The sequence below is a fragment of the Puma concolor genome, chromosome A1 (genome assembly GCF_028749965.1).
Source record: "Puma concolor isolate L17-30 chromosome A1, mPumCon1.1.hap2, whole genome shotgun sequence".
Classification (NCBI taxonomy): domain Eukaryota; kingdom Metazoa; phylum Chordata; class Mammalia; order Carnivora; family Felidae; genus Puma; species Puma concolor.
In genome coordinates, this window is record NC_141667.1 from 110,060,661 (window position 1) to 110,075,177 (window position 14,517).

A 14,517-nucleotide genomic window follows, 5' to 3' on the forward strand; every position below is an offset into this window, starting at 1 on the left:
CCACACAATCCGATGATAGGTGTTTTAAAGTGGTAAAGGACAGGTAGAGAGGTGTGGACAGGTTCCAGGCTTGTCCTTGCCATATATCCAGCTCTTCTTCCCAACTGCGGACCCTGCTAACCAATAGCAACCAAAGGCTCACCACTGGATGTAGACTTTCCACTCTCTCCTTCATCACCACATTCCAGCAGTTGAAAGTGACTAGTTTCCCCAATTGCATGAAAACCTCCAATTCGTCCACCAGTGCATCAGACAGGCCAATTTATGACTTATATCTGGTCTTCCGACTCTCCCTTTTGGACCGTTTTCCTCCAATTATTACAATTGTGTGAGGACTTATTACTATAATAGATCCCTTAAACCATAATACCCACAACAGTCCTGCTTCCTTGGCTTTGCAGGCAGTATAGGAGTCTGGGATATTGTTATCCCTGAACCAAAAGGAGAGAATCAAGTAAAGGAAGTTTCCTAGAGACTAGGAGAGATTATGAGCTATGGAACAAAGTGACTGTAAGGTGGTTTCATGGGAAGGAAAGTGGGGAAATAAATACCACGGTTCCACTGTCCTCCCTCTTTCCAGTATATTGTCTGGGATCCTTGTTTACCCAAGACAACCAGAAACAAGAAACGCAGGAACCACTGATATAACCTATACGTGTTGACCTTCAGAGCAGAGAGCAGGGGACATACTGTATGTGGAAGACATTTAGTACACACAGATTACATGAGCCATCACAGCCTGCCCACTGCCCTACAGGCCTTTCAACCTCATATTTCACCATCTTCCTTATACTCTTTGCCACAACTATCTGGGCAGAGAATCTTTTCTCTGCACGCATTATTCTTTCCTCTTCTCCTTCACTTGGATAATTCCAAGTTATCCTTCATGGATCAATGTAAATGTCACTTCAGTACTGAACTATCACTAGACACGTCAGCTAAATCCTAAAACCTTTAGGTGGGCTTTTATAACATTCTGTTTTCTTGCTATTATACCTTCTGTCACTGTGTAATGGCAGAGACTATATATATTATTTTTCACTGTCATATAGCATTTGTCCCAGATACCTAATAGGTAGTCAATATGTGTTAAATGAGGGAATCCCTGAATGAGGACTATGTTTTTACTACTAAGCACATGAAGAAAATATCAGCCAGAATATTTTTATACTTGTATAGATTGTGCCTAAATCTCAGATGTGAACCAACTAGCACATAATATCCACGTCCTCTTTACATAGATGGATCGCAGGGTGTATAGAAAGTCCATGTTCATGACAGTACTGCCTCTTTCTGGTAAAGAAAAAAGCAGGGACCAAAGAAGAACCAATGTGTCCTTAATGACTCCAGCCACGTTTACACTGGAACTTTCATTTCTATATAGGACAAACTTAGTCTACCAGATGGATCCCTTTGCAGAAAATAGCAATACCACTTGGACATCATATAGAAAAGCAATTATCTGAAGGTACTGGAGAATAAACAGAACAGAGTCTGATGAAAAATACACACTCACTTGGAGTATGGATGATGGTGTTCTCCACAAGTAGGTCCTCATCTTTCATGGCCTTCAGTGTGAATCGAAGTGCAGTCCACATGGTACACACAGTGGTGAGAGGGACTCACAACGCAATTTTCACACTCTTTCAGCCCTGCAGAAACAGAAAAGTTAAGCCATACGACGTGAAACACTGAAGAAAGTGTGGGAGTTCTTAAGTGGTTAAAACCATACAGGGATCCTCAAACTCTTCTATCTATATCTCCAACTGATCCTGAGCATGCTTAAAAGAGAAGAGACTCAAAACAGCTTAAAGAAAAAAGATCTGAATCAAGACCCTATCTGGTAGCCACACAACAGAGCCTGTAGTTCAAATCTAGCCAAGTCAATTACCAGCCAAGAAAGGAAATGAACAGCATAATTCAGAATATCCACATTCATAATATCTTTAATACAATCCCAAATTACAAAACATAATAAAAACCAAGAAAATAGAACACAATGTTGGGAAAAAAGAAAACACATCACGTCTGACTCTGAGATCAACAAACACTGGAACTAACATACAATGGAACCAGCCATTTTTAAATGGCTCTTGTAATTATCACCAATTAAGTAAAACAAAACCTTTTTTCAGCAAATAGGAATATCAGTGAAGAAACAGGAAAACTTCCAAGGCCAAGAACAGAGAAATAAAAGATAAAAAAAAACCGAGAGTCTCTGAAACTTATTACACAGTATTAAATGATTTAATATATAGGAAATTGATGTAAGTAGCAGAGACCATTAATGAAGCAGGAAAGTGATTTAAAATATAACGGTTGAAAATCTCCCAATTTGATGAAGTATAAAAATTCTCGAAGAGAACCTATGAAATAAGTACACAAACAGAATAAACATTAAGAGAATATGGTGAGGCTCATCATAGTCAACATGACAAAAACCAATGATAAGAAGAAACTCTGGAAAGTGGTAAGAGAAAAACAGCATGTTAGATTCAGGGGACCACTCATTCAATTAATTGCTGATTTCATAGCAGAAACCTTCAAGAGAGAGAAATATCATTATAGTACTTTATAAAATAGTTTTTAAAATGTCAAATTAGTATTCTAGGATATCTCGATGATAGATATTCAGGATAGTTTCCTTCAATAATGAAAAGAAATTAAAGATATTTTCAGATAAAAGAAAACCAAGACGACTTATTGCCCATATAATTGCACTACAGGAAATGCTAAAGGAAACTATTCAGAGTTTAAGAAAATGATATCGGATAGAAACTTGGATCCTCTGAAAATAATAAAAAGAAGTGAATTCTGCCAGCAACCCTAGTGAATGAGGAAATGGACTTTCCTATCATACCCAGAGAAGAATGCAGTCCTGCCAGCATCTTCATTTCCAACCTACAGAACTGGGACATAATAAATGTGTTGTTTTAAGCTACTAGTTCTTGGTCATGTGCTACGGCAGCCAGAGAAAAATAACAGAGTTGGATAATGTTAACCCCTCTTCTGTTTTAAGAGAAAATTCTAAAGTGAAATCCCTACCTTTTTATAAAGTCCCCATTTCCTACAACAGTAACTAGCTCAATGATGTGACTTGGGATAGGCTTTCCGTCCTTTCTTGATTTTTTTCTTCCAAGTTCTTCAACTCTATGGGTCTCAAATCACATTCTCAAGTATTCTCAGCTTTTGTCTCAGGATCTGCTTTTTGGAGGACCCAGGAGAAGACAAATGGACCTGGGAGTAGCCCTACAGGAAATCCTTAGGTTGGGAGATTACTCAGGTTAAAATCCTCTGCTGTTCTGAGCAATCCACGTGTCAGCTGACAATCAGGACACCAGTGCTGTTGGTAGGTGGGGTGGTCATCATAGCTGGCCACAGGAGTATCACAATTATGACACTAACCCTTGGCAGACTGGGACAAGGTACAAGTAAAAGGTGAAGCACTGGCATATAAGGTTGGGAAAGCATTTGAAAGGTTGGTGTCAATGGCAATCTTAAGGTCTGCAGAATTGTCTGCCTTTGGTTAAATGCTTTTAGAGTTTCAACAAGGAAAACATAGGTTTGGATTTTCCACTCAATTGAAGGCATATTGTGAAAGTCAAGAAGTCTCATGGCAGCAACCGACACTCTCTATAGGCCCAAATGTGGCTAAAATCAGGCTCAGGTTCTAATGGTACGGGTAGCACACCTACACAAAGACTGAATTCGCAGCCTCACCAGGATTCCTGCATCAAAACCAGGTCCTTAAGAGAGAAAGAGCGAGATCCTGGTACCTGGGAAAAATGCCTTTTTAGGAGTGAACATGAGAAACTTGAACCCCCAGGCCAATAGTTGAAGATCCCACCTTCCTGATTATGAGCACCTTTCCCTTGCCAGGACGCCTTGTGAACAACTCGCCTGAGGCACGTGCCTCATAAGATGATGTCTTTTCCATCTCCATCTGCAGAATAGCCCTCTCTCTAACATTCTGAATTTTTATAAACCTAACATAAATCTTCAGGAAAACAAGTTGTAATTGTATCCTAAAGAGAAAAGTGCTGGGAGAAACAACAACAACAAAAATAATATTAATAAATATAAGTACTAGCATAGTAATTTTAAATCAATTATGTGTCACTTAAGAATGTAGGGGGCGCCTGGGTGGCGCAGTCGGTTAAGCGTCCGACTTCAGCCAGGTCACGATCTCGCGGTCCGTGAGTTCGAGCCCCGCGTCGGGCTCTGGGCTGATGGCTCAGAGCCTGGAGCCTGTTTCTGATTCTGTGTCTCCCTCTCTCTCTGCCCCTCCCCCGTTCATGCTCTGTCTCTCTCTGTCCCAAAAATAAATAAAAAACGTTTGAAAAAAAAAAATTTAAAAAAAGAATGTTACATCATAGACATCACTGTTTAATTTTTATAAGGGTTTTTTTTAGTTAGGAACTGTTTTTTTTTTTTTAATTTTTTCGAGTACTTCCGATGGCATACCAGTATTTGACTGCAGAATTGGAGGCAAAACAAACAAAATTCTAGGTACTCATTTTGGCATGTTTACATTGCTAAAGCAGTTTAAGAAAAAAAGAAAATACTTTTTTTTTAATTGAGAGAAGATTTATTTAAACAAGTAGCATTCCAAAAGTTTGTGGCTGATTTGGGCTCTATGCACTTTAAATAAAGGGCTTGAATTCATTTTGTTTGGAGTTAAGTATGCTAGTCACTACCAGATACAATAATGTAGAATGTTACCACAGAGCTTTTGCCCCAGGCATAAAGAGATTTGCCTTCACTCAGAGACCTGGCCCCTAAGTCAGGTGAATAAATTCACCAAGTAAACTTTTATATGTCTCAAGTCACAAGTCAATGTTATTGAATGTAGGAAGGCAATAGTAAATAATTAAGTGATATGTCCATTTGTAAAAAAAAAAAAAAAGTGGTACAATGCAATAAAGGACTGTGGAACCAGAGAAAACTAGTTTCAAATTCTGTTCTTCATTTACAAGTTGTGCAGACTTCGCTAATTCACTTTCTCTGAACTTGAGACCCTTATTCCAAATCATTGACATAAAAATGCATACCTGAGAGAATTTATATATATATATATGTATATATAATAGGAAATGTAAATATAGCCGACGCATAATGGAAAATATATAATCAAAAACAAAATCTCTTTCCAACCCAGAAAACTCCTCACAAATGTTGAAAGAAAGGTTTTAACGAATACAACATCCAGCGAGAATGCTCCGCAGAGTCAGTCTGCTAAGAAATAGCAGAGATAACAGGAAATCTTACCCTTTTACATAGCTATGCAGATACAACCCATCACACACATGTTCTCAAGATGAACAATAACTGGTCCTTTACAGCACCATTTGTCATGCAGAGGTCATCCTAAATTCACCTGGTAGTTGGGGTGGCCATATGAGGTTGTCAATTAGCTTTAGCCAAAGGAAAAATAAACTTGTCAGATCTCTATGACAGGAAGTAGTATTGCAACTTGGAGCAGTGCATCCACTGAAGTTAGCCTCTGACCCTCTCAAGGAGACTATGAAATACGGGCACCATATTCCTAGATGACAACATGTTACAAAAATGACTCCCAGACACTCCTGGGTCTTAAAGTGATCAAGAGTCTTACTGAGCATTTTAAAAGACTCACATACATTTACATACATTTCAGAGACAGAGAAACTACTTCCAAATATAAGGGAACGTGTAGGTGTTCTAAACGCTTTAAGATTAAGGAGAAAGAAGTTTCTCTTATTTTCACCAGAGAGAATTAAGCCTCTGATTTTTTATTGCATTTGACCTTACATATAGCACCATGTCTACCACATAACAGATATTCAATAATTGGTCTAGTCTATTATCCCTTCAAAAAAGCTCTTTTATTACATAAAGAGTAACCAACTTTTTTACTTCCTACCAACATAAAAATCTCCAAATGTTTTTTTTCTGACCTATTAACAGTAATAATTTTAAAAAAGGACAAAAAGTATATATGTTCTCAATATTACTGTAGCAGGATTCTTTCACAGAAAGATGGGGACACCAAGGCTTTCTTTGTCCAGGATGCAACTTTATTCATCGTGCTTGCTCAATGGGTTCATACCCGAAAAACTGAGCCCCAAGTGCAGCAGGGTGTAGTCTTTTAAGCAATTTCTACTTCTTTGTCTACTATAGATGGTGACACATATAGTCTGATTGGACACATTCCAGGAGTCACGTCAGAGCTATGCATATGTGTGTAGGAGTTGATGGGGCCACATTGTACATTGTTCTGAGGAGACCTCCACCACATTTCCCCCTTTGATGCTTAGAGCCCACTATTTTTGGGTCAAAGAGAATCATCTTGGGTTAGAGGCTTATATTTCCATAACATCATCACATACGTGGCTGTTTTCCTTTAGATCACTGCCTCAATGAGGCTGACGACAGACCATATAACCTGGGGAGCTAGGAAAAGTAGGATTAAGCAAGCTCCCAAAATCAAGAGAATAATACCTCTGAAGGCTTTGAATCCCCTGAGAGTTGCAAAACATCCTTCTAATAACTTTCCAGGGTTCCAACCTTTCCAGGTATGGATTAGGACATGAGCAACCTTTCTCATCAACCTGTGATCTCCCCTATGACTTTTCCTTCATCATCTATCTGTAGGCAGTGGTTGCTCAGGTTAAACTTTATAAAAACTCCTCCCTCAGAAGCAAGCAAGTAATATAAAGCCAAGTGATTTTGACAGCTTAGCATTGCACATTTTGGTTTGCTCCTTGGATATGAAGTTAAGAACTCTGGCAGTTTCACTGATTATAATTTCTACAACTGCTTGCAGTCTGATTATGTAGTTTAGCATGTAAATGCGAGTGTGGTAGCCCCAGATCCCATCTTCTGCCCAAGTAGCAGGGCCATATAGTAAGGTCCATGTGACTCCCTGGCCTGACCTGGTTATGCAAATACATGGGTCACATTATGAGGAATCTAGGTCTACAGAAGGGGTACAGATTAGAAGCAACCAATACCAACAAAGCATCCTATCCACAAAAGGAAGGTGAGTGCTAACAGAAACCTCTTATCATACTCCCAGCGGGCTATGGCAGCCTCTGCCAATCCTATGGTGAAAAGTAGAGCGAGAATCACAATAACAGTGAGAAACAAGGGGTGACAGGGCATCACAGGGGACATTAATATCGTCGTAACACAAGGGCATAACTTTATCTCACACAATGCAGTCCCATGGGCTCAAATATGACTGACAAATGCATGCTGGTCCAATCTCAAAGTTCCTAAGCAGGGGAAAAATACTACTGAGGTAGAAATAAATTCCAAGTTTAGATAGAAGTAGCAGTAATATATCATATTTTTATAGAGACCCTAAGTAACATCTAGAAAGGAAAAGCAGAGGTATCCGGAATTGTCAAGGTATTATCATTTAAAGAATGACTGCTGAGCGTAACAGGAAATCAACAACCTGATTCCTGTCAGTCTAACACTTCGCTGGAAGCAGGAAAATGTCAATTCCAAAGAAGTTGCAGACTACAAATTCCTTAAAATGACAGATAAATTCAGGCACATTGTAGAAAATAATATTATTTGACAATCTCTAGTTTATAAATAGCTTAATAAATCATAGTGACAAAGAAAAAACCATAGCCTTTAATAAAAACTTAATAGCATGCAAGAAATAGGTGACAAATCGACAATTATAATGAAAGAGATTGACGCACTCCTGAAGAGTAGATTCCAACAGAAAAAAATAGATCTAAAAGATTTAAATATCACAGTTTTAAAGCATGATCTAATGTTCATACATTAAGATCACTCATCTAACAAGGAGAAAATACACATTATCCATAAACATATATGAAATACCTGTAAAAGTTGCCCACCACATCTCAAGGCAAATCTCAACAAGTATTATGGCACAGAACCTTAAAACCATCTTCTGTCACCACAATGCAACAAAATGCGAATTAACATAAATAAGAATGCCCTCAAATTTTGATTTTTTTAAAAGTTGTATTCTGTATACTTAAAGTTGTGGGAGGCCACCAGATTAAAGTTGTACTCTGTATAAGAAGAAAAAATCACAATGAAAATAAAATAGGCCTCTGTCAAGGTTGTTTAAAAAAATAAGAAAACAGACAAAATACAAATAAATGAAGTGAAAATTGCAAACTGGCTAAAGATAAAGCAAATTAAAAGATAATAAAGACACAATTGTTAGGGGTGCCTGGGTGCCTCAGTTGATTAAGCATTCAGCTTCAGCCCAGGTCATTATCTTACGGTTTGTGGGTTCAAGCCGCAACCGGGCTGTTTGCTGTCAGCACAAAGCCTACTTCAGATCCTCTGTCCCCCTCTCTCTATGAACCTTCCCCACTCACATGCTCTCGCTCTCTCTCAAAAATAATTAAAAGGTTTTAAAAATTAAAAAATAAAATAAAATTGTTGGGTCGCACCCTCAGGATTTCCCAGGTGAAATCTGAAATTGGCCCCTGTGCATGGAAGGCAAGGAGTGACCAAAGAGGCAGGCCAGTCCAGATGTCTAGGTGGCAATATTAGTAAGCAAGGGGTCTTATATATGAGGCTTGGCTTGGGTGGCCACAAGATGAATAGATCTTTGGGTGTCAAGCACCAAAGCCTTCAAACTTCACATACAGAGGCCTTCACTGGGTTTAGTCACATACACCATCAAAAGAGTCTCATCAACACGCTGTTCTCTCAAGGCTGCATCCTTGAAACTGGCTCCTACTGTGGAAAAAGCAGGCAGAATATATATACATTCCAAAGACAAGGAAGGGGTTGAGCAGGTGAGGAGTCTGCAGTTTCCCCACCCACCTCACAGGGCAACTGGCAGTTTGTCCTATGACCTCCCCCAACAAGCTACCTTTTTTGAGCAGCTTTTCTAATCTCACATACCCTCTTCTTCTTCCACAGTGTATCCTCAGAAGTTAGTAAGACATTTTATTAGCATGGAGGTGGCTTGTTTGGTGGCTATCTGGTGGCAATGGAGGCAGACACCACAGCAGCAAAAGAGGCAGTTCCAAGAGAAAATACAGATTAAGATAATGATTCCCAATATAAAGTAACAATATTTTCTACCAAGAGTCCCATGATCCAAACCATGTATTTATTTTATTTTATGTTGATTTTAAAAGAGAGAAAGTGTGTGTACATGCAAGCAGAGAGGAGCACAGAGGGAGTAAGAGAGAATCCCAAGCAGATTCCATACTGCCAGGGCAGAGCCCAGCATGGGGCTTGATCCCACAACCCTGGTATCATGGCCTGAACCATAATCAAAAGTCAAGTGCTCAATCGACTGAGCCACCCAGGAGACCAAACCATGTATTTATTAAGTGCTTTAGCCTGGGAAAGGGGGAGGAGGTGTCAGATGATTTGGAGTGTTCACTTGTGTCTTTATATGATTTAATAAAATGATTAGCAAACTCAACAGGTATGAACCTGTATTTTTGTCTTGATAATGATAGGCCATCCTATTTTAGAGAACAGATTTTCTCATTAAAGACATTTCAGTGTTTTATAAAGATAAGCTTTGGTTGCTATCATTTAAGGCTTGTTAGGTTCATGTAGTAAGAGCTTCTTTGAACAATATAGTGCCGTCCAGGCCAATGGAGGGGACAAATACAGCAGCCAAAGAATCATAACAGCAGAAAACAGAATGTAGTCATCCAGCCTTGGTAAGAGAGAGGTTTACAATTTTTGTTATAGTGGAGTGAATTATCCCCTATGCTCAGGGAAAACACAGGGTACAGTGGCCCAACATCCAGGTGGAAGCCACGACCAAAGATTTATGCCATATAACCCATTGTGTTCCATTTGAGGTTCCCCAGTAAATACCTGGGCAGCACTATCAGTCAGTACCAAAAGAGTTGCTATCCTTTAATGTTAAAGACTGACCACAATCCCAGCAATACCCATCCCATATTCCTGGTGCAGTGGGGTTGGTTCTATTTAGAGTAATTTTTCTGTTCCCAACATAGGGGTGGCCACGTACTCAAATGTCCATATCCTGGGGTGAGAAACATGACCCCTTCCAAATCTGAGCAATAGTCATCCATGGCATTATGTATTTTGGGGATCCTCCTAGACAGAAATCTGAAGGGCTGCCTGTGTAGCTTGACAGAAAAAAGTATCTATGCCCAGTGTTACTGATAATGTGTGCCACAAGCTAGGTTTCTGGATCAATATCAGTATTATCAGATGAATTAAGAGTACTAGTGCTAGTTTGCCCTTTTTTAATGTACTGCTTTATGGCCTTCCAGTCCCCTCCCTGGAGTGCTACCACCTCCACAGCAATCTTCATGAGCTGGAGTGGGGCAGTGGCTCACACACCTAACAGCTGGATTGATTTCTTCCACAAGCAAATAAATGGGCCCATTGTGGAAAACGATTTCCTTCAAGTGTCCATCCTATGACTAGAGACCACAGTAACAGAAGTCTAAATTCAGAAGGATCTACTTAGTCGGAGCTTATATATGAAGGTCTCTTCCCCTTGTGTAAGGATTACACTAGTAGCTTGATTCCCAAATGAGACTATGGCTGCAGCTTTAGCAATCTGACCTGACTGTGCCTACACAATAGCCAAGGAAAAGCAGCTCAGTTACTTGTGAAAACATGGAAAAACCAAGGTTTTCATCTTTTCCATACTTTCAATGGTATGTTTTCCATTTCAAGTACAGTGAGCTTCAACACGTTTGGCTTATAACAAGATGGCAAGATCTCAAAGCAGATTAAGTAACTCACTCAAAATGGTGGGAACTCCATTGCAAACTCTAATAGGTAACACCCTTCCAAGTCAAGATAGAGCTTGGTGTTCTCAGCAGCATAGCAAGCTGATCCACAGTGAGAGACAAGGCATGGCTATCTCAGTGACTTCCATAACTTTACAGTGTTGGTTGTCTTGGCAGTGGTACCACGTCTGGGAAATGTGGTAATAAGTCTTACTGGATGATCATTCAAAAGTACCAAAGCCTGAAAGAGTACTTCATCTTACCCACCCAAAGCAGTTTTATCAGTTAGTAATTTAGTTTACTGATTCACTATTTCATTTTTCCTTTCTACAAATCCTACTGCTTGTAGATTACAGGGGAAATAGAACCTCCATTTAACGTCATGTTCTTTTGCTCCAATCTTACAGATCATTATCTTTGAAAGATGACCCCTGATCACTGTCTATTCAACAAGAGGATCTGTACAGGTTACTCAGCTTCTCTAATTCCTTAATGGCGGCAGCTCGGTTTGGGTGGGGACTAGGGAGAGCTTGGTTAGTCCAGATACAGGGTCCACACACACTAACACATATCTAGAACACTCACTCAGACGAAAGGGGCCAATGTAATCAACTTGCCAATCTTTCACCTGATGGGAACTCCAGTGGATTATCTCAAACTCCTTTGGTAGTTACCGTAGGCATTGTTTAGAACATGCCAGAAATGCTATTACTCTGTATTTCAATGGCACTTGAATGTGTCACTGTATTTTCAAAGGCAATGTGGCATCCTTGGCAATATGCCATCCCATTCAGGTGCTACAGTGCCCAGTGCTCAAATATCCATAACCCAGGGCAAGCCACATGAACCCACCCCAAATCTGAGCATTGACATTTAAGGCTTTGATGGTGGTATTTTTAGGACCTTTTCAGTCACCAGTTTGAGGGGCTGCCTTGTGTAATTGGACAGAAAAAGTAATCATGTGTTGGTAGTGATCCTGAAACCTAGCCTATGACATACACTGTTAATAAAATCAGATGAAAAAAGAGTACTAGTACTAGCTACCCTTCCTTAATATACTCCTTTAAGCCCTTGTAATCTCTCCTCTAGAGTGGTGATACTCACCATGGCAATCCTGCCAAGCTAGAAAAGGGCAGGTGCCCAAATATCAAACAGTTGGATTGATTCCTTTCCCAGGTATACAAGCAGGCCCATCCTGTGACCAGGCATGTCAAGAGTTTCAGAAGTCTAAGTGTTGAAGAGCTGTATTTAGTAGGAACTTGTACAGGAAGGTCGTGCCCTTCTCTAAGAATTACACTTATGGCCTGATCCTTAGATATTAACACAGCTGCAGCTCTTTTATAAATTTGACCAGGCTGTGCATACCATACACGTCAACCAGGGGAACCAGGACTGTCAGGTGGGAAGAGATGGACTGGGGGCGGAATATGCCAAACCAGGGCTTCTATCTTCTTGTATTGGTGTGTGTTCCACTCCAAATATCAACAGTTTCAACAGGTTCAGCTTACAAGGAAACGATGGGATTCCAACAGAGCTTAATTACTTCCTCCTCACCCAAGGGTGCAGAATAACTCTTCCCTCCCAATGGAATATTTTTTGCACATCCCAGGAGAATACACCTTCCCCAGGCATGATGGAGCCTGGTATCCTCAGCAGCACAGCATGTTGTTCCACAGTCAGTGTCAGGGCAATGGCTGCCTCCCACAACTTCCCTACATTTACAGTATTGAATGTCTCAGCAAGGATCCCCAGCCAGGAAGATGGTGCAAGAGGCCCTGCCAGTTGATCATTCCAATTTTTTAAAGCCTAGGAGAGTACTTTAGTCCATACAGCCAAGGTGGTTTTACCTGTTACTAATTTAATCTCTGCTTTAATATGCCATTTTTCCTCTCTACCAACTCTACCTCTTGCAAGTTAGAGGGGAGATAGAACCTCCATTCAAGGTCATATTCTCTTGCCCAATTTTCTACACTGTGACCTATGAAATATGATTCCCAACTACCTTTTATTCCATAAGGATGCCCATAGTACTTAGCTTCTCCAATCCCCAAATGGATGCAACCTTGTTTTCACAGCAACAGGGGAAAGCTTGCTTTAGTCTAAACAGTGTCCACAAAAACCAACTCTTATTTAGAAACTCCACTCGGGGGCAGGGGCAATATAATCTATTTTCCAATTGCTCACCAGTTAGGAGCTCCTGTGGATGGCTCCAGACTCATTTGGCAGTTGCTTTAGGCATTATTTTGAAAGCATACGACATACCTTTATCACTTTAACGAAGTTGCTGTATTGCAAGAGCAGTTGGCATCTTTGGCAGGACCCAACAGCACCTGACTGCTACAGTGGCTCTTCTTCCTATGTGCATGTACTGAAAAGTCAGTTGCTAGAGCTCCTATCTGACTTAGGACATCATATTCCTTCTTGCCAGAGGTCATCAGCACCTCACAAACCAGGGGAAGATAATAGTGGGACTTGCTTCAGGCTCTTACAGGTATTTTCCAGTAATTCACTACATATCCTGACCCAATAAGGGCTTATTCATAATTATTTTTCCCTTAGGTTCCCATGGTCCAAGCCATAGGGTTAATCCCTTTTAAGTAGTCTGGGGCACCTGGGTGGCTCAGTCGGTTAAGCGTCTGACTTTGGCTCAGGTTGTGATCTCGAGGTTTGTGAGTTTGAGCCCTGAGTCAGATGTTGTGCTTACAGCTCAGGGCCTGGAGCCTGCTTCAGATTCTGTGTCTGCCCCTCCCATGCTCATGCTCGGTCTCTCTCTTCCTCTCAATAATAAATAAACGTTAAAAAAATTAAAAAAATAAATAAATACGTAAAATAAAATAACCCAACTGTTAATGCAAAGGCTTAACAGCCAGGGCCCATGAGTAATCAACCAGTCAAACCTCTCTTAGTTCATTCAGTCCATGGTCTGTCATACTTCATTTCTTTTCTATCCAGATAGGATCAGTGTGGAACTAACAATTGCAGTCCATGTGATTGGGTTGTCCTGACTAGAACCATCTATATACCAGTAATCAACAGGAGTTCACCTCATTCTCTCTATAGACTGCTACAGGGATAAAGGCGGGGGCCTTGGGAAGGTCTGCATACTCTATAGGGTCTAGTAGCAGCCGTATTTCTAGAGATGCTGACGTGGAGGATTTGATGGTCATCTATTGCAAATAGGCATGCCACTTACTAAGGTGGGAGCTTAAGCCATGGCAGAAGTAACAGATGGAACATATTTTCAACTCAAGCTTTAAGAAGCAGACTTCCTGCCATAGTATGCTGTTCCTTCATGACAGGATCTACCTGGAGAAGCACTGTGTATACTGCTAAGAGCTGTTGCTTTATAGTGGATTTACCAGGTTTCTGACACATTCCCAAGCTGGGACCAAAATCCTAGGAGTCCTCTCTCTTGTTGTTCCTGCTACAGTACCCAACCCATATCAAATTCCAATGGTAGCCTTTCTTGGGAGATGCCCAGAGCTTTAATCTCCTTCACTAATACTTTATCTTCTCAGAGGCAGCTTGCTGTTCTGACCCCAGTCCTTTATGTGTCCTTTTTTTTAGCAGGCAGTCTAAGGAATGGAGACACTGTGCCAAGTAGGGAATAAAAGTCCCCGAAAACCCTCACCAAGGTATGCATCTGTTTCATGTTCTTAGGAGCTGGATAGGCTTGCATTTTATCAATCATAGCTTGTATGACATTATGTATCTCACACAAACAGATGACTCTCAAAGACTTAAGGGAAGTACCTGGGCCTCAAATTTTCTATGTGTTTACCATCTATCTTGTTGT

General features: G+C 40.4%; 1 protein-coding gene across 1 annotated transcript in view; it reads right to left on the bottom strand.

Annotated features, from left to right (window-relative positions):
* Nucleotides 1–1,470: 1,470 nt before the first annotated feature.
* LOC147584359 (uncharacterized) overlaps nucleotides 1,471–14,517 on the bottom strand; it is a 150,751-nt gene continuing 137,704 nt past the window's right edge. The window contains exon 2 of the mRNA XM_086719119.1: nucleotides 1,471–1,652. Within this exon, the coding sequence (XP_086575245.1) occupies nucleotides 1,555–1,652 (98 nt within the window). The 3' untranslated portion in view covers nucleotides 1,471–1,554. The remainder of the gene's footprint in view (nucleotides 1,653–14,517) is intronic.